The sequence below is a fragment of the Camelina sativa genome, chromosome 7 (genome assembly GCF_030686135.1).
Source record: "Camelina sativa cultivar CO46 ecotype springtype chromosome 7, ASM3068613v1".
Classification (NCBI taxonomy): Eukaryota; Viridiplantae; Streptophyta; class Magnoliopsida; order Brassicales; family Brassicaceae; genus Camelina; species Camelina sativa.
Window position 1 is genome coordinate 16207219 of NC_141886.1, and position 25134 is coordinate 16232352.

At 37.3% G+C, this 25134-nt stretch overlaps 4 protein-coding genes and 1 long non-coding RNA gene across 6 annotated transcripts; 3 read left to right on the forward strand and 2 right to left on the reverse strand.

Moving 5' to 3' along the window:
• Positions 1 to 2336: 2336 nt before the first annotated feature.
• Positions 2337 to 7687, forward strand: LOC104701109 (ALBINO3-like protein 2, chloroplastic). Its single transcript, XM_010416748.3, has 13 exons — positions 2337 to 2933; positions 3036 to 3163; positions 3874 to 3945; positions 4563 to 4664; positions 4827 to 4886; positions 5036 to 5101; positions 5522 to 5569; positions 5975 to 6151; positions 6231 to 6286; positions 6381 to 6498; positions 6760 to 6846; positions 7063 to 7172; positions 7293 to 7687. The coding sequence occupies exons 1-13, from the start codon at positions 2531 to 2533 to the stop codon at positions 7444 to 7446; spliced, it is 1581 nt and encodes a 526-aa protein (XP_010415050.1). The 5' UTR covers positions 2337 to 2530; the 3' UTR covers positions 7447 to 7687.
• Positions 7635 to 10080, reverse strand: LOC104701107 (uncharacterized). Of its 2 annotated transcripts, XM_010416747.3 has the most exons (5): positions 9821 to 10080; positions 9005 to 9591; positions 8856 to 8923; positions 8390 to 8477; positions 7635 to 7994 (listed from the first exon to the last, which is right to left on the reverse strand). In XM_010416747.3, exons 2-5 carry the CDS (start codon positions 9573 to 9575, stop codon positions 7987 to 7989), a joined length of 735 nt encoding a protein of 244 aa, XP_010415049.1. In that variant the 5' UTR covers positions 9576 to 9591; positions 9821 to 10080; the 3' UTR covers positions 7635 to 7986. The 2 variants fall into 2 exon arrangements, with proteins under 2 accessions (XP_010415049.1, XP_010415048.1); XM_010416746.3 differs by lacking the exon at positions 8390 to 8477 and having other exon boundaries at positions 9821 to 9960.
• Positions 10081 to 13770: 3690 nt separating this feature from the next.
• On the reverse strand, positions 13771 to 16027 carry LOC104701110 (uncharacterized). Its single transcript, XR_015560836.1, has 3 exons — positions 15756 to 16027; positions 15493 to 15637; positions 13771 to 15391 (listed from the first exon to the last, which is right to left on the reverse strand). It is a non-coding gene; the product is annotated as an uncharacterized LOC104701110 (long non-coding RNA).
• A 3194-nt stretch (positions 16028 to 19221) lies between these two features.
• LOC147941299 (uncharacterized) lies at positions 19222 to 20889 on the forward strand. Its single transcript, XM_087458456.1, has 3 exons — positions 19222 to 19803; positions 20065 to 20244; positions 20422 to 20889. Exons 1-3 carry the CDS (start codon positions 19222 to 19224, stop codon positions 20887 to 20889), a joined length of 1230 nt encoding a protein of 409 aa, XP_087314582.1.
• LOC104704600 (uncharacterized) lies at positions 20470 to 25113 on the forward strand. Its single transcript, XM_087458403.1, has 4 exons — positions 20470 to 23479; positions 23925 to 23978; positions 24346 to 24471; positions 24629 to 25113. The coding sequence occupies exons 1-4, from the start codon at positions 23078 to 23080 to the stop codon at positions 24824 to 24826; spliced, it is 780 nt and encodes a 259-aa protein (XP_087314529.1). The 5' UTR covers positions 20470 to 23077; the 3' UTR covers positions 24827 to 25113.
• Positions 25114 to 25134: the final 21 nt, after the last annotated feature.

The window sequence follows — 25134 nt, forward strand, 5'->3', positions numbered from 1 at the left end:
TTTCGCAGGTAATTGAGATTCCAAAGCTTGTAGGTTTAAGTAAAGTTGAAACCAGATTTAAAGAAGGGGAAAAAGACATAACAAGAGGATTGGAAGAAGGAGAAACGAAAATAACAAGTGCAGTGAAGGAGGTGGTCCGACGCCGGCGAACTAGAGCTGCGCCGGCGTCGGAAATCTTTAGTGAGGAGAAAGCTTCGATATTCGTGCCCAAGAGAAAAAGTTTTTGGGTTGACTAATTATATATTTCAACTAAATTCTTAAATGCAGATTAATCTTATGAAGTCAAAATAATACTCTATATATAACATTTACACCTATATTCTAAATGTTTCTATGGTCACATATATTATATTTTCGAATTTGGAATGTGGATTTGGACTTCTTTTATCAACAATTTACAAATTTAACAGTAATACCGATAATTTATTTGTGTATTATTTTTGATTCGCGAAATTGATATGTATTTTTGGATGTTAGAATATAAAATTGAAAAAATGGCGATTTGAATTTTTTTTTTGGCACAAATCCCTAAATTAAGACATTCCAAAATAACAAAAACATGAGATGCTTAAAATATCTAAAAATCTTTAGTTGCATAAGTGAAAACATTTTTTTTTTTGAGCAAAACTAGGGGTATTGAACTTGTATTTTAAGGGATTTGGTGGGATTTGAATATTTTAAGATTTTACAAGATTTGATTAAGCTTTTGGAAGATTCTTGGTTATTTGTTAGAATTTTTACATCTTTTTTAAAAAATACTTGTGATTTGGAGGGATTTTATTATTAGATTCTGGGAGATTTTAGGATACTTTGTAACAAAAAAAAAAAAAAGTAAATGATGGAGGTATTGTTCTTTGTACGCATTGCTCTAGTAGCAGACCGTTTGCTATCTTCTCTACAACATTCTCTGTGACTTTGTCCCTCTCTCTTACTATTTCATCTGTTCCATTTGTTTTATACTTGAGTTAGGCAAAGCTGGAGGAGTAACAGTTGCAGAGATGGTTAAAGCTTATAGAGAAAGAGGAGATTTCTTGGTTAAAAGCTTAGGTGATGTCGAAGGTGTTAAGATCTTTGAACCTCAACTAATTCTCCTTCTATGTTCGAAGCTATTACTACCTCATTTATTCATCTTTTTATTTTTATTTTTTATTGGCATTGTTTACTTACAGGGAGCTTTTTATATCTCTTTATTGACTTCAATGCTTACTATGGATCAGAAGTTGAAGGTTTTGGTTTGATCAGTGACTTGTCGTCTCTTGCATTATACTTTCTTGACAAGTTTCAGGTAAGCTCCTTATCCTCAAGTAGTACAAAACAGATCTTGAACTTTGGTCTTAGAAAAGATTTTGATTTGATATGTTTTGTTTTGTTTTAACATGTTCGTTTTTTTGTGCTCTCTGTTTGTTTTCAATGGTTGCAATGGTTCATGGTGGAGATGATAGTTGCATTCAAATATCCTATTCCACATCTCTTAAACCGCTGTTGAGAAGATCACGAAAACCCTTAAACCACTCTGTGCCACTGTTTCCGTTTAAATGTCCAGACAGAAAACTGTGTTTTTTCGATTGTTTATGCTGAAACGGAACGGCCCTGTTGTAAACTATATACACATTTTGTGTTCAACCCAATATAAAAAAAGTCTCTTTGTATACGCTTTGTTTATACATAAACATTAAGACATACTACTACTAACAAATGTATTAATGATTCAAAAAAAATTGTTTACCTGAAGTACAAGCTACACAGCTTTTTTCGGACTTACCACATCCCATAACCCATCACAACAAAAAAAAAATTTTGGTTTAATGTTAAATCTATCACTACATAAATATTATTTTTAACGAGAGAGGACGCAATCAAATTCGCCGGTGGTGGGATTGGAGCGGAGGAGTGGGGGAAGAGATAGAAGACATTCGCTGGTGGTGGGATTGGAGCGGAGGATTGGGGAAGAGCTAGAAGACGTGACGAGGTGAGACTGTTTCCGTTTCAGTTTTGATTTCCCAGTAAATACAATTTTCTTTTTCTGATGAAATCCTATAAAATTCTACTTCAAAGGGTATGATTTTGAGGGAAAGTATTTTCAATTAAAAAACAAATCAAAATCTCCTAGAATCATTCAAAGTATTAGTTTAAAAAGAAAATTATGATATTTTAAATAACAGTAGATTTCAATTTCAAGTAAGTTTTATAAATCATTGATTGAATAACAAAGTATTGTAAATTATTTCAAATGATTTTACATAAATCTAAGTTGAATAATAAAAGATTTTTAAAAATCATCAATTGAATACTCTAACAAGTGTTTTTAAGAATACTCTAAAATATTCTAAAATTCCAAGATCAATAAACAAAATATTATTAAACACCAGAATTGTCAATTTATGAACGATGGAAGACCGGTTTGATGTAATAAGCTAGCCTCTCGGCTTACTTTCATAATACTGTAACTCGTTCTTCTTTTTCGTTTTTTTTTTTTCCTCAGAAACCTTTGCTCGTTGACTTGTCTTGTGGGTTTTAGAAAAAACTGGAAATGTCATCAGTGTGGAGGAGTTGTTTACGCGCCTCCTCCTCCTCCTCCTCTCGTCACCGTATCTCTAATCTGTTCTTCTCCAACTCTCTTAAACCCTTCATCTCCTCCCATCCTCCTCCTCTGTTCTCTCCCTCGCCGCCGTGTTTGCCCCCTCTCCACCGCCGATTCATCTCTTCTTTCCCAGAATTTCCAATTGGGTCTCACGAAATCATCATCCCTAACGACGATTCTTCTCTACCCGTTCACGCCGTCGTTAATTTTCTCGACGGGTTTCATCAATTCACAGGATTGCCTTGGTGGATGATTATTGCATCTTCTACTGTTGCTGTTAGATTAGCTTTGTTGCCTTTACTTATTCTTCAACTTAAGAAACTGAAGACCATCTCTGAGTTGTTACCTCAGTGTATACTTCCTATTTCTCTCTTACCTTTTTTTTTAAATTCATCATCTTTCTGGCTGCGGTGTTGATGAAGTAACTAGTCCCTAATGTTTCATTTACTCACAGTGCCTATGCCGATCCCGGCGAATCCAACATTAAGAGCATCTATTGATCAGTTTTCTCATTTCCTTAAAGAAAGCCGAGCTATTGGGTGCCCCTCCTTTTTGTGGTTCTTCCCATACTTATCTGTCCAGGTTACAAATATTCTTCCTTTGTGATGTTTTCTACACTATGTGTTGGTCACAATACCAAATACTTACCTAGAACACTCGTGTTTTATACTTTTTATCTTCGGTTCTCGTGTGGTCATCTTTGTTAGACACTCTGTTTCACTTGGATATATAAGCTTTCTATTCGTTTTACTTCTCTTTGTATGTTTTCCAATGAGAGTGGTGGATGATTTTTAAATTATACATCTCTACAGAAAAAGTTTTGAGATTGAACTAGTAACTATTTGCATGAAATATGAAATTTCTGTAAGAAAAGCCCAACCTTTGAATTCTTTTGTCTTGGGTTCTCATCACCTGACCCATTTGCCAGTTCATTTTTTTTTTGCCATTTTCCTTTGTACTTTCTTCTCTAAAGTATGTTTTCGACCCCTTGTGGTTTTAATTTGCGTGGTTGGTTGAAGTCCTATGCAGCTTCTTTGTTAGATCTAATCGCCATAATTGAAATGAGCTTCTTCTTTACAGTTAGAGTTAGACTTTTTTCGCAGCAAAAATCCATATTGTACATACTTGTATATCTGTTTGATACCACCTTATATGAAACTCTTTCATGGTACTTGATCCCTGCCTTTCTTCATAAATGATATGGTCTTTTCTATGTTGAAACTTTTAATAAATAGTTAATGCTTTCCGATCATATTCATTCCCACTTACCTATTGGCTTTCACAATCTGCAGCTCCCATGCTTTTTCTTGTTGATGGCTAGCATCCGGAAGATGTCATTGGATGGTCATCCTGGGTTTGATTCTGTAAGTTGAGACTGCATAAGTATGATTTTTATAGTCACGATGCTGCATTAAAAATCTGCTAGCTTGTCAGGTGGTACACTAGCAGTTTCCCTGGCATTTTGTTTCTGATCGAACTACACTTTTTTTTATGCCATTGCTCCTTTTTTTCTAATGCTGAGTCAATTCAAATACTCAAGTTTTGCTTTAAACGTATGGAACAACAGCTTTCATTGGTATGCAGAAATTTTTATTTTTAGTACCAGTTTTCTTAGAGCATTGTAATTGTGGAGAAGGAGACCAGGAGGGAAATATGTACGACAGCGAACTAGAACGTACTTCGCTTACTTAGGGGAAAAGAAGCTTGGTTTTCTAACACAGGCTAGCTTTGAATAGTAGTGAGTTGGCTCGTAGTGTATGTTTTTATAATCTAAAGATTCTCATCAGTGTTATCGAGTTTAAAAGTCCATATGATAGTAGAAAAACTCTTGATGGTGTCTGTCTTAGTTTTTTTTGTTGTACGTAGACCCTCATATGGAAGCTAGATCTTAAGACTGGGATCGAGCATATCTGACCTGAATCTGTCCCTTAATATTCCCTGATGTTGCTTCTGCGACTGACCTGCTGTCTTATCTTTGCAGGGTGGTGTCTTGTGGTTCCAGAATTTAAGTGATCTTCCTGGCGGCTCTTTCGGACCAGTGTTTCCAATTTTAATTGCTGGCTTCCATTACATTAACATACAGGTTCTTGTGATTACTTGGTTATTTAAATATGTGTTGATGGATCAATACTAATCCTTCTACTCTTTAGAATATGTTTGTTCTGCATAATTGTAACCATAGTGTATTCAAATTGTACGTTACATTATTATATATGTGTACTTCTAACTTTCGATTCTTTTCCAGATTTCTTTTGATTCTCCCACAATTCGTCAAACTACCGGCTTGACTGGGTTGCTTATGAGAGTGAGTTGAAGACATCTTATTTGCTGCCTTGGTTACTTACATCTTACACAATTTTGTTTTATGTGCTTGGAGCACGAATTCTTGTTTACCATGAAGATGTATTGGACCATTGGTATAGTTAGTGATGTTACTTGTTTTTGTGTTTGTAGTATTACAAGTTATATCTGGAGATCTTGAGTGTTCCTTTGTTTTTTGTTGGCTATGCTATTCCACAGGTAAGTCATTTTGTCCATCTCTTTCCGCACTATTTATAATTTACTCTAGAAATCTGTCGGCCGTCGTATTCTTGCCTAAATATTCATCCTTCAGACTTTTGGTTATATCTCTACCAATTTCCATACGTTCTTTTTTATTTCTTGTCTTTAATCGTGTTCTTGGTTACCTTTTTTGGGTTAGTTTGTCCTGTTTATTTAGTCATGTGATTATTCTGACTCTACTCCTCTTGGTCAGTTTATTCCATCTATGTATTTTCTTACATTTATCTTTTTTTTCTAGAGACTCTGAATTGTCCTTCATTTTTTGCGTCTCTTGAAACTGCTGCTGAGTTTTATGTCTATGGAATCAGAACTAATGCTTCTGTTTTTCTGAACCAACTTTTTTTTTAATCAAAGCTTTTATTTCCTTTTCTTTGTCAGGGAAGTCTTGTCTATTGGGTAACCAACAGCTCAGTAAATATATTTCAGGTATGCTCCCTTGTCTTATCTCGGAATTCGCAGTGGAAGATGCGATTCCTTGTTTTCTCTTCCAAGTATTGAAGAATGAGGAATGCTGGTAGTTAGCTTTTAATTAAATTCAATTGAAGAAAACTTCTCGTGCTTGTATGTTGTTTCTGCAACTGAAGATTAAACACCAAACTAAAATGTTAATGTAGACAGATAGTTTGTTCGTCTCTGCAGAATCGATGCAACTATGTTGATGAGATATGTTAAAAGACAGTGTCGTAGTGGGTTCACTACTTTTTGATTTAAGAGATTCATAGTGAAAAGAAAACTGTGCTACCAACTGTACTGGTGACTCATAGAGAATTGACTTCGGGTTGAGGTTGTTAAAATGTGTAAATTCCTCACCGAGAATTCTCAACTCTGCAGCAATTATCTCTCAAGCACCCTACAGTAGGAGCAAAACTTGGTTTACTGGGTCAGGGAGCCTCTCCAAGCGTTGGGCACTCTATGGAGATCAGCGGGTCTGTGATCAAGTATGTGGACTCCGACTCACAAGAGCAGACCCTTTCTCTACAGACGCTAACACCAGAAGAACTTCTTTCTGTAAGTAGCTGGACAATGTATACCTACTGATCATGCCTACCTGTATGTTTAAATTTTTCTTAAATGGATTTGGTGTCAGCTATCAGTTCAGGTCTTGTCAAAAGGTGATAAAGAAACATCCATTCAATTGCTGCGGTGTGTATTTCCAAAGACTATCTTTCTGATCCTCTACTATTCTTTACCTTCATGCACTAGCCATGTTCACTGCATCTGTAATTGTTCTTTTCAGATTAGCTCTTGAAAAGGATCCTGGATATGTAAGAGGTTTGGTTCTCATGGGGCAGGCTTTATTGCAGAAGACGCAGTTGGCAGAAGCTACTCATTATTTGGAGCTTGCTATTTCCAAGGTTAGAATTTCCGGTCCTTTACACTTTCCTGACTTCCTACCTATTAGTCTTTCCTTTCTGTACTCTTGAGGTCAAATTGGATTCGGTGGTTCAGTATCGATCACTCACTTTTTCTGTACGTTTACACTTACCAACTTATTTATTTCTTCTTGTCCTGCCAACATATCTAGTTGGTTCTTTCTGCTTATTGAATGTGTAGTAAGATTAAGAGCTTGAGACTCTTTATTAAGCAGCAGCACAATTCTTTTGTTTTTCTCTCAGCTGCTTGATGGGGCTCCATCTGACGCTGAGGATGTTGAACTTTTAATGCTTGCATCTCAGTGGGCTGGTGCTGCATATGTACAACAGGTATGACCGCTCATCATTTTTGAAAACGACTGTTATGAAAGGGCCTCAGGACAGGTCCTGAATCGGATGTCAATTGCGTAGTTCTAATTTTCGCTTAAGATACTACTATTGTTATTTTTTGTTCTGCACTTTACGTCACCTAACAAAATTGATTTTGTGAACGTTTTTGTATACTGGTGAATTTGGTCGGAAGTTGAAATTTGGTGTAACTGGCAGGGAAAAATGAAAAGCGGAATCACACACTTGGAAAGAGTAGCAAACCTGAAAGAACCTGGTGATCCTAAAAGCAAAGAGCATTACTTTGAGGCATTGCTGCTTCTTTCAAGGTACTCCTTTTACAGCAGAATAGGACTGTCACAATAGAGAGTTTTAATGAAATAGATAGAGAAGCATATATACTACTGAATCCTGTGCAATGTGAAAACGAAAAGCTTTTGCTATTGCAGCGCTTTGTACAAAGAAGGGGAGAGTGATGAAGCTGCAAAAATTCTACGAGTAGTAGTGGATCACAATCCAGCGTACAAGCCTCTGCTGGAACAGTGTGAAGATGAGAATGAGCAGGTTAGCGATCTTGTCAGTCGCAGGAAGGACCATTACTGATCCTCTCCACCTTTACTTGTGCAACCTTTGTTGTAAGTATTTGAATACTATGCAGAGCACAATTACACACACATAGTGGTACAACCACTTAGGAGGTTTTTAGGATCTCCCGCGGGAGTGTTCAATTTTCAATAGTTAATAACCTTGTAGGTTAGCAATAGTGTATATGTGTAAATTCAATTGGTGGATACTAGAAAACATTCAAAACTAAGAAAAGTAGATCCGAAAAGTCGCAACAAAAGTACATACAAAGTTGAGATTTAGTACACCACTTGTTTGAGACTTTATGAGTCCTGAACCTACTACACAAACACACCATCAAACTAGATTATTCCGATAGCAGACATGAGGAAGCGAAGTCTAAGACTAACATGTGCAATATCATGAGTGTCCAACTGGTTTAAACTTGAGCGACGAGGCTCCACCACGCCAGTGAAGACATAGAGAGCTTGAAGCTCCTCTGCATATGAGGCACTCCGTGTAACACTGTATCCGACCACCTTCCTCAACGCCTCCATCTTCTCCCATATTTGAACTTCACTATACACCTGCAAATCCAAAACCATACATATTTGGATCACTTTGACACTAGCTTTAAAATCGAAATCAATGCAGAACATTTTATCAACAATCAGATCCATTTTCTTAGTAGCTCAACCTTGGGAGGAAGAATGAAAATTCATTTGGATCCCCCGCCACTATTTTAATGATTTGGGTTCAAAATGTTACTACAACATGCCTAACTAGACAATGGACTCTATTAAAACAGCATCACGTTCGAAAATACATCATGTCAAGAGCAGATTCAAGGCACCTCTCACCAAAACATTCTAAACCACGTCTAGCTAATGGCACAACGTAAGATTTCGCAATGAACGAAGGGATAGTCTGCATGCCCTCCAAACTAAACAACCCAGAACATGACATTTTAGAAACCGGTTACCTGCTCGCCCGGTTTTCTTCTTTTTCTTAGTTGTGTTTTTTCGTTTCTCTTCCCCTGTTCCATGTGCCCCACTAGCTTGGTCTATCGGCTGAACCAATTAGTCAAGAGATCAGAGAATGATGTTACAATAATTTCAGTCAGTTATCCAGAACCATTGGGTACTAATCAACGAGGGATTGTAACAGAGATGAACACAAATGACTAGAACCATGAGGATACTGACATCCCCTCACTGACTTAAATAAAATAGAGGTTCTAACCACCACAGAAAGAATTATAACTACAAAAATATATATGTGACAGTGAAAATTAATAGCTATTGACCAATAGATTACAAATGTGGGGCAAGCAACTAGTTATAAACTGAGCATGGAGTTATCCAGTAGTACCTAACTAGAGGCAGGGGATATTTTTAGATGTTATCATTCAGCTACTAATTCACAACATGATAAGATTAAGTATAAACCTCATTGGAAGATGTTTCCTCATCATCCTTGCCCGTAGAAGTTTCAGTTTTTGTGGCCCCAAGTTCCCCTGCAAAAAGCATGAATATCATCAGTAAACTATTTCACACAAATTAAAATTTTATACAGTGATCTTAATTAAACAAATAACCTTCACGTCCAGTCTCAGATTTTTCAGGCTGGTCTTGAACCTCCTCAGACTTGGCATTTCCGGACTTTTTATCTTCTTGTAAATCTTTCTCAGAGGTTTCTTTATCAGTTCTACCCTCATCCCTAATTTTCTCTAGCAAACTCGTTGACTCTTTCTCCATCTCCTCATCTTCCTCAACCCCAATGGGAATCGATTCATCTGCAGCCATGAAAAGTGCAGCCTCACCAGCTCCGGCAGGGCGGCCTTCACGGTGACCAATCTTGCTGTACTCATCAAATCCAGATTCATCATCCTTGTCAACTCCACCAGTTTCTTCAGTATCAGGAAGAAGACTACTCATTACTTTTTGAGTACAAGCATAGTTAGCTAAGAAGAGACAAAAAGGAACAGAGGAGAGGAAGGCGATGGTAGAGGCGACAAAAAGTGAAGGAACAAGAAGTGGAGCTGAAGACACTACAACACCAGCTGTCAGAACCTTCTTCCCAACGCTTACCGCCTTACTCCAAATCCAACTTCCTTTGTTGTCTTCACTCTCATTAGACTGATGATACTCCTCCATTGTTCGACTCATGGTTCTGTCTTTAATTCTGCCATAAATCATTTGTTGGACTCAAAACATATTTGGAGGAAAACACAACATGCATGCAGACCAAAAAAAACTTCATGCAAGCACATTCGATAAACAGTATATCAAACTCCACAGTTTCTTCATCTTTAGAAAAAAAAAAAGAAACAAATTTAAAAAAATGCTTCGTCTTACACCACTATAATGTAAACAGATGAAAACCGAGTAATTAAAGAATAAAAGAAACAAACCTCTTTCGGTTGCGGCAACTTTGAATTAAAGCAAAGAACTCATGGCAGATTCAGTAGCAAAGTAGAGAGGAGATAATAAGGACCAGAGACGGAGAGAGAAAGAGAGCCAAAAACTTGTGTGTAGACAAGACAAAGTTGGAGAATAACACAAGGAAAGAAAGTGACACGCGTCGAGGAAACAGAAACTGAAGATTGCATATTTGCATGGTTTTGTGTTGCAACGTGGCTCTTCCTTACTCTATCCACTTGTTCTCACTCCTCTGTGTTTATGCAGAGTGAAAAAGATTTGGGTTTATGTCATAAACTGTGTGATCTGAGTAAATGATACGCAAACCAAGTATGTTGTTACCTTTAGAACAGGCCAGCTCAAAATTATACCCTTATTATTATGGTTATAGACCTTCTTTTAAGACTTAATTAGAGAAGCAAACACTTTCTTCTATAATAATTTGTAATGTAAGCATTCTATAAAATACATCTGTAAATAATATAGGCATTTTTCTCTCTCTTCTCTACTACAACTTTTTTTTAGAAAAACATTTTAGTAAATGACTTTTTTAACCTTTTGTACAAACATAAATATCCCGCAAAAAAATATTTGTACAATTATATTTTTTTTTCTTTCTCTTTAACTTTTTAACTTGATTTTATTATTAATTTCTACCAAATAATTATAGAAATTTCTCAAAATAACACAATTTAAGTTTTTATTAAAATACCACATTTTAATTATTATTTTCCAAAAACACATATAAGTTTTATTTTCTAAAAATATCAAAAACACAAAAAATTGTTTCTAAGGATTTATAATTTATTTTGTTATGTTTGGGTTTACAATTTTAAATTTAGAGTATAGTCTTTAGGGGTAGGGTTTAGTATTTATGATTCAATGGTTAGTTTCTAATATTAATCTACACTTGATATTAATCTTTAAAATACCATATTTTAAGTTTTTTTTCTCAAAAAATCACAAAATTTGTTTTTTCCAAAAATACCACAAACACAAAAAATTGTTTTGAAGGACGTAAAATTATTTTGTTTGGTTTGGGATGACAATTTTAAATTTAGGATATAGGTTTTAGGAGTAGGGTTAGTGTTTATAATTTAATGGTTAGTTTCTAATATTAACTGACACTTTAATATTAATTTTAAAAATACCGCGCTTTAAGTTTTGTATTGAATAAACCATAAAAATTTTATTTTCCAAAAATAACAAAAACACAGGAAAATTTTTTTTAAGGTTGTAAAAAAATATTTATCCTAGATGGTGTACCAAACCAAAATAATATACTAAGGGGAGGTATTGGTTTAGGATTTAGAAAGAATTTTAATGACTTTAAAAGTTAGGTAAAATATGTTGTTATTCAATCAAGACTTTTAAAAACTCTTTAAAAATTTGGTGTTATTGGTTGTGGATTTGTAAAAAGTTATCTAAAATCTTGATAAATCTAGTGTTATTGGATTAAGAGTTTTATAAAGTCATTAAAAGTTTTATGTTATTCAAGTAAAACAAAAAAATCTTGGATTGTTAATGAATTCAAATTTTATGTTATTGGTTTAGGATTTTATACCATTTCCTTCATAACAAAAGTCATGAAAACTCTTTCATCAAATAGAAAGATTTTACAAGATTAGAAAAAACAAATCATCAAGATTTTAAAAAACTTCATAAACAATCTCTTAGAATCCTTCATTTTTAACTTTCAATTTTCTATGATTCTAACAATCAACAAGAAAATAAAGTCATTAAAATTCTTTCTAAATCCTAAACCAATACCTCCCCCTAACTCAATTGGTACATCCCAACTCAGATGGTATACCAAACTCAGATGATATACCAAACATAAATGGTACACCAAAATAGTGTTAGGGGGAGGTATTGGTTTATGATTTAGAAAGAATTTTAATGACTTTATGTTCTTGCTGATTGTTAGAATCATAGAAAATTGAAAGTTAAAAATGAAAGATTCTAAGAGATTGTTTAGGAAGTTTTTTAAAATCTTGATGATTTGTTTTTTCTAATCTTGTAAAATCTTTCTATTTGATGAAAGATTTTTCATGACTTTTGTTATGAAGGAAATGATATAAAATCTTAAACCAATAACATAAAATTTGAATTCATTAACAATCTAAGATTCTTTTGTTTTACTTGAATAACATAAAACTTTTAATGACTTTATAAAACTCTTAATCCAATAACACTAGATTTATCAAGATTTTAGATAACTTTTTACAAATCCACAACCAATAACACCAAATTTTTAAAGAGTTTTTAAAAGTCTTGATTGAATAACAACATATTTTACCTAACTTTTAAAGTCATTAAAATTTTTTCTAAATCCTAAACCAATACCTCCCCCTTATTTGACACATACAATATTTTAAATTAATTTTTAGAATTTTTTTTAGATTTAGGTTCCATATTTTATATTTAGGATATAGTTTTGAATAGATAAAGTTTAGTATTTAGGGTATAAGGTTTAATTTTAAAAATTTAATTAGATGGTACATCAAACCTAGATAGTACATTAAAGCCCAATGATACATCCAACCTAGATGGTACAAAAAAATAAAAGTATTTTACTCAATACAATATTTTAAATTAATATTTAGATCTTTTTTTTTTTATGTTTTGGTTCTCTACTTTACATTTAGGATATAGTTTTGAAAGACTAGGTTTTAGTATTTAGTGTGTAGGATTTAATTTTGAAAATTTAATTAGATGGTATACCAAACTTGGATGGTAAACCAAACCCAAATGGTACACTAAACTCATATGGTTTACCAAACCTAGACATTATACTAGACTTAGATGGTACACAAGATTCAGATGGTACACCAGACCCATATGGTACACTAGACACAAATGGTACACTAGACCCATATGGTACACAAGACATAGATGGTATACTTGACTCACATAGTATACAAGACCTAAATGGTACACTAGATCCAGATGAAACACAAGATTCAGATGGTACACCAAACCTATATGGTACACTTGACCCTGATGATACACCAAAGCCAGATGATACACCAGACCCAAATGGTACACCAGACCCAGATGGTACACAAGATTGAGATGGTACATCAAAGCCAAATAGTACATCAAAGCCATATGGTACACCGTACATTACACCCAGATGGTACACCAGACACATATTGTACACCAAAGCTAGATTGTACAGTAAAACCAGATGATACACCAAACTCATATGATATACCAAACCAAATGGTATTCTAAACCCAGATTATACAATTAATCTCGATGATACACCAAACCAAAATGGTATAGTAAAATAGCATTATTTGACACATTATAATATTTTAAAATATTTTTTTTAGGTTTGGATACTCTATTTTACACTTAATGTATAATTTTGAGGGGTAGAGTTTTAATATACAGAGTTTCGAGTTTAATTTTAGAATTGAAACCTTGTTTTTTAAATTTTAGAGTGTTAAATTTGAAAATAAATTTATTTGGTATTATTTGAGAGATTTTTTTTTAATTTAAGTGGATCATAAAACATTAGTTTTTTTTAATCCAATACTTCAAAATCGGGTCCCACAAATTGCATTTTTTCACTTTTTTGTCATATTTCATCTCTCATTTACTCTAAAACTGGGATCACTAATAAAACTCTCTTTTTATGACACATGATCATAGATATATTAGTCTTTTTATTTGGTTTTGTTTTATACCCTCTCTCACAAACACTCTATCTCATAAAAATAAAAAGTGTATAGTCTTCAAATTTCTAACAAAAACTGTATACTTTTCCAATTACTTTTCAAAAAGTGTCTAATACACTAATAAACTCTAATTTTTGTCAGCCTTTTAAGTTTTCTTGTTGATTCTTTTTGCTAAAAAAATTGGTTTATGTTCCAAGTTTCTTTTTGTGTAAATTGTTTTGGTAGATTTTTATCATACGATAAAAACAGACATACAATTTTGTAAGGTACTTTCAGTTATTTTATTTATTTTAGTTACGTTTATTTTGTCAACAACTAAAGAAGATTGACTCAAATGAGTCAATGTGAGGGAACATTTTTTACATAGATAATGCAATGTGGTTCTGAGTGAACACGACGTGCCAAATTATCTGCTTTATCATTCTGTGTGCGAGGAATCAAAGCTATCGAGAAAGACGTGAACTCCGCCTTCTCAACTTGTATGTCTTCCAAATAAAATGTAAATGCGGGCCATTCAGAAGACGAATAAATCATCAGAGCAGTTGGTGAGAAAAACAACATTTTGGTTATCCGCTCCAATCATACACCTCATGGCCCATATCAGGGCTTCAATCTCGACGTGGAGAGGCATGAGACTACGCCTGATATTTGATTTCCCCATAGTTGGTGCCTCCCCTGAGTGTGGTAAACAGTACTATCCTCTTCCTGCAAATTGATCAACTGCCTTCCAAGAACCAACTACAAAACAAAAAAAGGTCGTCATACCTGTGACAATCAAAACCCCACAACCTTGAGTTGTCCCAGACACCTCATTGGGAACCTCAACCAAATCCTTTGTTTGAACTGCAAACAGCCTTAGACTCAGCCTCCATCACTTGCAGGACTACAAATGGGTTAGAGTACACATTAGTAAAGATTTTATCATTGTGGACCTTCAATTCCACATAAGGTTCCTCCTCCCTCACAACAAATACATTTTGAGAGGCACTCCTGACGCTCCGGTAATCATTGAATTGAGCATAGCTCTGGAATCTGTGTTGCTTGGTCACATGCTTCCCATTAACCGCTTTCACACCCTCCTCACCAGAAGCTAACCCCTTAAGTTTTCCATCCTACCCAGGAGCTTTCCGCCTATCCTGCATAACAGCTCCTCTATAGCTTTGGTTTTGTCTATCCCCTTCATTAATCTGTGGCAATAAACCAAAGTCAACAGGAGTCGGTTCCAGCAGTGGACACCGAGTGGAATCACGGCACAAACTATGGCACCGTTTGCAATATCCAAATAAACACTCATATCAAAGAGATACAATGGTCTCCTCTCCATTAAAGAACTCCACATCATTTTCAAAGCATAGGGGCTTGAAACCATCAATTATGACACAGACTCGACCCCCATCAATATCTACCTCTTCCACTCGACCAAGCTCCACACCAATCCCCCAAAAATTTGGCTCAGCCCAAAACTGAAAAGGGACGCCCATCACTTGCACCCAGAAAGTCAAAGAGAACGGGTATGAAGGATCCACTGTCGGAAGCCAATGCACCATGGAGACCACCTAGTGATCAAAGTGAAATGGAGCCATCTTCAGGACCTCCACTATGTCAGCCTCCTCATCAAAACCAAACTGGAACTTCCCCAGCCCCAAATCCGCTCCAACCATCTTACCTTCAAGGTGCCAGATCCTAGGAAGCAAGAGTAACAACACCTTCATGTCCTACATCCTAGGATTCATACAACGACCCACCACTGTTTTTGAGTAACCCGCTATCAAAGCCGTGTTATCAAAGAAGGGAATCTTCACCTTCCTCTTAGGAACCACAACAGCAGACACCTTCCCGAATATTGTTGAAGCCAGTAATATCCCTTGAGACATCTTCCTGCTTCTCCCAAAAGAACACAATATCACAAATAACCCTGAGAAGAAAATAAAACCCCAAGAAGAAGATTGAAAGCAAAAGTGAGGATGATAGAGAAGCACCGCTCCGATGCATAATATATACCCATCCCCAGACCAAACCGATGCAAATCCTCTTACTGATTGCCTCATTTAACCAAGATTTGGAGAATCCCACAATGACCATCGCAGCAATCCGTATATACCCAAAAACCCAATATGTTTCTCCCTATCAAATTGGATAAAATCCCAAATTAGACATCTGTAGAGATACCCGATGTTAACCGTGAGTAAAACAAATCTTCCAAAAATCAAAAGGAAACCGAAAAGGAATGATTGGATCCCACCCCAATCACCCAAGATCTGTGACGATCCATAAAAATCGTCGCTCTTTAAAGATTTGCTTAATTGACAATCCGAAATCTGATCTCTCCTCCACCAAAATCTTCCCTTTCTTGAGAAATTCCTTCCTTCTGCCCAATCATCAATCTGAATCAAAACCAGATTAAAGATCCACGCAAAGATGGAAACCGGAAAAAGTTACACCCTTAGAGGAATCGCTATCGCCGTTGCCTTTTTAGAAAGAGAAATTTCTTTTTAATTATATTTTTAGTTACGTTTAGAAGAAGAAAAATCAAAATAATGGACTTTAAGTGTGTTACTAGTTCCTTGAAGATTTAGTTGATATCTCAGATGTTACAATTACTTTGAAATGGACATATAATATTGAGTTATTAGGGTTTAAAAGTTTAATTCATCATGTCATCGTTTCCTAAAAGTAAGTCTGTCTTCCTGTTTTAACCAAAAAAAAAAAAGTATGTCTTCAAGTTTTGGATAACTTTATCATTCCACAAAATATTTGCGTGGAGAGAAGCGGCCGGAAAAGTCACCATTTTGGACAATTCATATTGTGTTAATGAGATTTATTGAAGACACATAGGTTCCAAATTAAGAAAGTTGTCATTAGATCTTTTAGGCAGGGATTTATTTTCGGTGACGCTAGAATTATCAAAGAAACCAAGGTCGCTCTAAAGCGGCTGAGAATTGGTTTTGGGTGCATGAGTGGTAAATTTTAGTGACATGTGTTCTCCTTATTTGGCTATCTTTAAAGATTACAATGTCATTTTGATTTAATTTGTTTCAGTATTTTGTACATCTAATTATTGCTCTTCCCCTAGAAAAGAGAAGTGGGAAAGTGAGATATAACCATTTTTCTCTATGTTCCCTAAGAAATCTGAAAATAAATTATTATTGGTATATTGATTTTGGACTGTGGCGGCCTGATTTTGTTAATTTGATCCATATCTTCTTGTTTGACATGGGACTTAGAGAAGTGCATCTTGTATAATACGTGACTTAACATGCATGCACATCTAATTTTAATAGTTTGGTTTGTGGGATCCAAGGTCACCACTACATTATAGATATGATCGAATAAAACCATATCCCCGAATTGCAAATTCATGATTTTCGGGAGGATCATGGTCATGTAATTATTTTAGCCATTTTTTCGTGTTAGAGTCAAATACAAATATAAATTAGACATTATGATGAAGATGAAGATGAAGATAATAAAAAGCTATATATTTTTCAGCTTCACATAATTTAATCTAATATTTTATACAAGCTTAAGGTAAATGCAATACATGTATCTTTCATTATATTTTTCTATTATGTAAAGATGACTTTGACTAAATTTTCTTACAAAGATATGAAAAATGATAATGGTGTTCTCTCTCCTAGGGCGATAAGGTGACTGCTTTTTCTTTCCATCTCCGTCGTCTCTCTAGACGGCAGAACCTGATTCCGGTTCTTTTTCCAGGCCCTCTCCTCCTCATGGAGAAGACAAAATCCTCAAAAAAAAAATCCCCCGGCAGGTCATCGCCAGCCACTCTTTCAAAAGAAAAATTGAAGGATGAGCCTCCATCGCCTGGATCTGCGTCAACAGATCTGAGAAGGTCGAGTCCACCGCATTCCCCGTTAGCTAGTGCCTCAGATGAAGCGCTGCCTTCAACCTCAGCCACTACACAAGTATCTGGTGAAGCCGAGGCTTCAAATCTTTTGGATCTACCTCTTCAACCTACACTCGCGAGTGCTGTCGTCACACCACCCCCGACGCTTACGACCTCCCTAATGACTGATGGTAAGCTACAACCTGTTGTACCTGCTATCAATGCCGCTGCTACGGTTCCGCCCCCAACCGAACCATAATTGTCTTCAAACCCGCTAGGTGCTGCGACTGCTGAGAAATCAGTGAACCCAGGAAAAGAGAATACAAAGAAAGATCTCGACTGGCTAAAGCTTTTTAAGGGCTCCTCCAGACCATTGTCAAAGAAAGGAAAAGCATTCACTCTACCATCAGGTGAGGAATGTGTCGAGATCCCCGACACGGTTATTGAGAAGCTTAAAAAATCGTGGGAATCGTTTATCATCGGGAAATTCTATGTGGACCCTCCATCACAAGGCACAATTCACTCGATTGTGAATGGAATTTGGAGCCGCAAGTTCCGCGATATCTCAATATCAAAAATGGATGGGAATGCTTTCCTGTTTAGGATTCCTAACGTTCTTACTAGAAAAAAGTGATAAATCAAAGACTATGGAATATTGAAGGGCAAACCATGTTTGTAGCTAAGTGGGAACCGGGGGTTGTTCCTGTAAAACCCGAGCTCTAAGCGGCTCCTATCTGGTTGGAGCTTAGAGATGTTCCCTTGCAGTTTTTCAACGACGACGGTTTTGAACACATTTCAAGCTTGGTAGGTGATCCAAAATTCCTGCATCCAGACACAATTAAGAAGACAAATCTGGAGGTTGCAAAGGTTTTCACAATTATCGACCCAAGGAAGCCACTCCCAGAGGCTGTCAACGTCAAATTCCAATGTGGGGAGATCCGTCGAGTCAGAGTTTCCAGTCCATGGATGCCACCCATCTGTTCACACTGTAAAGAGGTGGGTTACACCATAAAGAGATGCACCAAAGTCCCTCTTTCTTGTTCAGGCTGCAACTCCTCCTCCCATTCCACTCAAAACTGTCCCAGGATAAGTAAAAAGAAAAAACAGCCTCAATATAGAGTAAAGCCAGCGATTCAAAGTCAACCTTCAGTAGTGATCCCCACAGGTTCACAACTGGCTCCAGCTCAAGCTCTTGGTAAAGTGACTCAGGTGAAGAGCTCTGGTATGTTATCAGTCCCAACATCGAATCTTTTGGTGGGAGAATCGAGTGGCCCAAAAGGTACTGATGTCTCCTCAGGGGTCTCAGCAACGGAACCAGACTCCTCAGATACCTATTCTAGTGACTATGTCTCTAGCGATAGTGGAGGATATGTGGACGAGGACTACGGGTTCACGGCAGTGGTGTCTAAAAAACATCGCAGACGTGAGCGAGGCACGAGCCTCAAAATCAACTAAGATTTATGTATATAGAAACTTTTTGTCGGAATGTCTGAGGCTTTAATAAGCTTTCTCACCGGACCGGTTTTAAAAAATGGCTTCAAAGAAATAAGCCCCTTTTAGGTAGCCTGCTAGAAACTCGTGTACAGCGGTCTAAGAGAGATAAGTTTGTCAGCGACATTATGCCTGGCTGGTTTTGTGATGATAATTATGCATTTTTTGACCTTGGCAAGATCTGGATTCTCTGGCACCCGTCTGTCAAGGTATCCATTATTTCCAAGTCCTTACAAATGGTTACATGTGAAGTAAAGCTGCCTTCTCTTGATCATCCCTTTGTGGCTTCTTTTGTCTACGCATCCAACGAACTTTTGTGAGAAATTCCCTATGGGAGGAGATCAAAGATTTAGCTCAGAGTCCTGCTGTTATGCGCAAGCCTTGGCTAGTCATGGGAGACTTCAACCAAATTCTTCACCCGTCTGAACATTCGGCTTCCAATGGTTTTACTGTTGACAGAGGTATGTCAGACTTCAGAAACTGTCTCTTAAATGCGAATTTACCGGATCTTACCTATAGAGGATGTACTTTTACATGGTGGAATAAGAGAAAATATGATCCTATTGCTAAGAAACTGGATAGAATCCTGGTGAATGACGAGTGGAGAGGTCACTACCCCCAGTCATTTGGGTGTTTTGGAGAACCCGATTTCTCTGATCATGCATGTGGCTCAGTGTGCTTGTCTCTCGACTCAACTAAGCAAAAAAGACCTTTCAAACTCTACAACTTCCTGCTAGCGAATCCGGACTTCATTGCCATGGTGTGCAATTGCTGGTTCACCTTTAATGTCATTGGCTCAGATATGTTCAAAGTCTCTAAAAAGCTAAAGTATCTCAAGAAGATGATCTTTGACTTCAGTAGGACCAACTATTTAGACCTTGAGAAGAGAGTACAAGAAGCTCACGTCAAGCTTTTAGCTGCCCAGCAGATCATGTTAGCTACTCCTTCCTCTGTAAATGCGTAGTTGGAGGAAGAGGCTCAAAGACTTTGGTTAATCCTCTCGAAAGCAGAGGAGAGTTTCTTCCGGCAAAGATCTCATATTACTTGGCTGCAAGATGGGGACTGAAACTCAAGATATTTCCACCAAATGGCAAACCAAAGGAAGGCTATTAATCATATTCATTTCCTAGAAGATGAAAATGGAGTCTGAGTCAAGTCCCCACAGGGCATTCAAGATCTTTGCATTTCATACTTCTTTGACCTTCTGGGAAAGGATGTCTCCCCTCCTTTGTTCATCCAAGAGGACATCACCTCCCTACTTGACTTCACCTGCTCCGATTCCCAATGTCAACTCCTAATAGCTCCTTTCACTACCGAAGAGATCAAAGATGCTTTTTGTTCTCTCCCGAGCAACAAATCTAGTGGCCCCGACGGATATCCGGTTGAATTCTACGTAAGTTGTTGGTGTGTTGTTGGTGGGGAGGTCACCGCAGCTATTAAAGAATTTTTCTCTTCCGGAAAACTCCTTAAACAATGAAATGCCACTACTCTTGTCCTGATCCCAAAGATCTGTAACGCCTCAGAGCCTGCCGAGTTTAGACCTATCTCTTGCCTGAATACTCTTTATAAGGTCATCTCGAAACTTCTCTCTAATAGACTGAAATCTCTACTTCCAGAAGTGTTCTCACCATCGCAGTCAGCATTCATCCCAGGTAGACTCCTCTCTGAAAATGTTTTGCTGGCCATAGAGATTGTACACGGTTACAATAGGAAAAATATTGATCCTATTGGCATGCTAAAGGTGGATCTCCGTAAAGCTTTTGAATCCCTCAAATGGGACTTCATCATCTCATCCCTTCGAGGTCTTAAAGTCCCAGAGTTATTTATCTCTTGGATTATAGAGTGCATCACCACCCCCACATTCTCAGTGTCTGTGAATGGGGCCGCTGGAGGTTTTTTCAAAAGTCAGAGGGGATTAAGGCAAGGAGACCCCCTATCCCCTACCTTTTTGTGCTTGCGATGGAGGTCTTCTCAAAGCTACTGCTTTCAAGGTTCAACTCGGGTTACATATTTTATCATCCTAAAACATCAGGTCTGAATATCACCCACTTGATGTTTGCGGATGATGTCATGATATTTTTTGATGAGAGAAGTTCTTCGCTCCATGGAATTACAGAGACACTGGAGGATTTTGCGGGTTGGTCGGGTCTTACCATGAACCGTGACAAGACGGAGCTATTTCTAGCTGGGGTGAATGATACGAAATTGCTAGCCATTGCAAACTATGGTTTCCCGAGAGCAAGCCTCCCAATTAGATACTTGGGGCTTCCTCTAATGTGCAGAAAGTTAAAAACATCAGAATATGCCCCGCTTCTTGAGAAAATCAGGGGACGTTTCTTGAGCTGGGCTGTAAAGTCTCTCTCTTTTGCTGGCAGATTGCAGTTGATTGCATCAGTGATCTCTGGAAAAGTAGTGTTCTGGATCTCCACTTTTAAGCTACCAAAAAGCTGTGTACGGGAGATAGAGTCTCTTTGTTCAAGATTTCTTTGGTCCGAGGGCATCGAAAACCATCATAAAGCAAAAGTGGCATGGTCCAAGGTTTGCCTTCCAAAAGAAGAGGGGGGACTGGGTCTCAGACGTTTTTCTGAATGGAACACTACTCTCAGCCTAAAATTCATCTGGCTGTTATTCTCCAATAGTGGTTCATTATGGGTGGCTTGGCATAAGCATCACCATCTACAACACTCCAGCTTTTGGCTCTTGCGGGAAAGTACTAACGATTCTTGGAATTGGAGGAGTTTATTAAGGTTAAGGCCACTTGCTGAGAGGTTCCTCCGGTGCACAGTGGGAAATGGAACCGAAGCAAGCTTCTGGGGGGATCCCTGGACTCCGTTTGGTCCCCTTATCAAGTTTCTGGGAAGTGATGGCCCTAGGTCTCTAAGGATCCCGATTTCAGCCTTTGTGGCTGATGCCACGCTTGGGGCAGTTTGGAAGCTTCCTTCACCAAGATCAAATGAAGCTCTACAGCTGCAAATGTACCTTACAACAGTGACACTTCCTTTAATTGCAGAAGCTGAAGATTCTTACGACTGGGTTGTAGAAAACGCGACTTGTAATGGCTTTTCCTCATCGATCACTTGGCACTTGATCAGACAAAGAGAAGAATCCAAGAGTTGGGCAAACTCGATCTGGTTTAAGGGCTCTACCATGAAAAATGCTTTTTCTATGTGGGTTTGCCATCTCGACAGGCTCCCCACGAGATCAAGGTTAGTTTCATGGGGAATGCAGGTTTCTCCTCTATGCGTTCTATGCTCCAGAGAAGTTGAAACACGGTACCACTTATTTTTATCATGTCCATTTAGTCGAGCTATATGGGACAGGGTGTTTGTGAGGCTCAAGCTCCCCCCTCGCCTGTTTCAAATCTGGGATGATCTTATTCTCTGGATGTCAACCCCAAATAGAACTTCGCCACCAATTCTGAGGAAGCTTGTGGCACATGCAACGGTTTATGCGATCTGGAAACAGAGAAACAATATGCTCCATAATTTTTTCAGGTGATATCCTCGCATGAAATTTTCAAGCAGGGTGAACGAGAGATTATCAACTCCATCACTGCCCGAAAGCAGAGAAAAAAATTCAGAACCCTCATGTCCCTTTGGATTATGTAAAAGGCTTATGTCTTCTTTTTCTACGTCCGTCAGTTGTCATCCCTTTGCTTCCTTGTTTTTTCTCTTTTTTGCCAAGGAACCAAATCGCTCGGTAACTAATTTATAATCCGATTCATTTTCATTTAATATGATATTTACTGTTTTAGAAAAAAAAAAAAAATCTTACAAAACCTTAACTATAAAAAATGAATGGTTTTTAAATTTCTCTAGAGTTGATTGGATGATTTGATAAACACATCTTTTATTAGTATTTGTTTCTACAAACTCGACCGACTTCAAATAAACCAGCTCAAACATTTCTTTTTCTGTTGCTGACAAAACATTTAATAATCGACCAATCAGTATTTTTGTATAATACTTTTTTTTGGCTCTAATTTTTGTAATTTTCCAAACCACAAGAAAAATATGAAACATTTCAATTTGGCAACAACTAATTAAACCGGGCCGGTACAAAATCTGAATGAGGTTTTCTTGCTTAATCATCACCGCACATCTTCATCTTCCTCGAGCTTCTTTATTCTCCACGCCGAAGAGAAGAGTAACCCCAGAACAAACAAAAAAAAGCTTCTTCTTGTTCCTACACAGCTTTGTGTAATCTCTCATGGTTTTTCGATTACTATGAAGGCTTGCAACTTCATGTGGCCTTCCACATCACCCAGATTCACCATCACCACACCTTATCCACAACCACACTTACGCCTCCGCACCTACACCTCACGCGCCGCCCCTGTCTTACATGTAAAAGCCTTCCAGCGCGGTGACTTCGACCGTTTCGCTGACGACGTTAAGTCCGGTAAAGCTTGGAGAGACGCGTGGCGGACCGCGAACGATGGATTCGAGCAATTCGTTTTCGAGGCTAAGAAGACCGCCGAGCGAATCGATCGCCAGTACGCTGTTTCTCGCCGGTTAAGCTCCGCTGCTAGTTCTGCCGGTGACCGTGCTCGTGAGATTGATCGTGAATTTGGGATTAGTCCTCGTGTCAGGAGCTTCTCTGCCGATTTGAGTAGAAATTTCCCTAAGGTATAATGTAATGAGTACTCTTGAGTGAGAATTGATAAAGAAGATGAACTCAATATTATATGTCTTTGATTGCATTTGATTTAGATTCTCATGTGCTATGTTATATCAATCCCTTCTTCTAGTAGATTCCTTGAGTCTTCATTGTTGCTGACCATATTATATTAGAATCCTACAAATTGTGAAGGCCATGATGTATCGAGTCTTCTTTTTCAAGTAAAGAGACTTGGATTCAGTTCCCTTCACTTCACAGGCTAGCATTTACTTGTTATGTATACACTGCAATGTTGAATCATATCTGTGTAATTTAGTTGGTTTTATAAGAGTTACATATATTGATGTGAATGACAGGGGTTGACCTCTGATATATCATGTGGTTGTTTTGTATATACATGAACTCTTTTCTTTGCTTTGTGCTGAGGTTTTCCCCTTGTGTTTTTCTTTACAGTACAGGAAACAATTCAGTGCCTTCTTGAATACACCGCTCGGTGGAAGTTTTGCGGTAACTGTTACACTTATATTGCTATTTTCTCTTTACTTTTTTACTAAACTATGATTGAGCCCGAGTTGGAACCATTTAAGGCAGTATCATATTGTTGATCAATAACAACATCTTTTCCGCTTAAGATCACTAGTTATCTCGTGAAGGATCTGCCTGACCTTTTGATTTTTTGTACATTTTTGCGGTTTTACTGTCTGTAAGGGCAACATACTAGGACTATGGAAACCAAATTAGTTTCTGTAATGTTGATTTATCAGGAATATGATTACCACTGACTTGTCAGATTATATAACCTGCTTTTGAATGAATCTTACTGACTGAGTTTAGAATTCTAATATTGGATACGATGCTTTGATTTCATTTCCAGACTATTTTCTTTCTTTGGTTTGCCCTCTCTGGATGGCTTTTCCGAGTAATAATAATTGCGACTTGGGTTCTTCCAATTGCTGGCCCTCTTCTCATTGGTGCAGTGGCCAACAACTTTGTCATCAAGGTATAGCTATTAAATCTCAGGTCCTATATCTACATTTTTCGTTTTGGTATATGAAACCGATATTTTCTTTCTGGGTTACATGTATGATGAAGTGTCTTGATTCTTGTAACAAAATGTGTTTTGAAAGCTCTGTTATAACACGTTTGGGTCTGTTCAGGGAGAATGCCCTGCATGTAAGAGGCAGTTCATAGGATACAAGAGCCAGATTATCAGATGCGAGGGGTGTGGGAACATAGTGTGGCAGCCACAAGGCGACTTCTTCTCAAAAGATGGCAACAACAATAATAACAGCAAGGGAAACTCTAAAAAGCCACCTAAATCCCAAATCATTGATGTCGATTTTGAGGAGAAATGATGATTAGAGAGAGAGACCGAGAATGAAGGAGAAAGCTCTCTCTCTTGTTGCACTTAATGCTCACATGAAGATAAAGAAAATGTGTTTATAACTGAACCATTTGCTGTATTTTTTTGTCTGTTTTGAGCTGTAGCTCTGTAGAAGGCATCGTGTTTTACATGTTGTGTACATGATAACGTTTCCTTGTAGATGAACAAATGTAGTTTCCACAAGCCGGGAGACTTGATTGAAACTCCTAAAGTTTTTACATCTTAGACAAATCATATATTATAGAACCATTTACTTCACCACTATTTGTATTTACACTC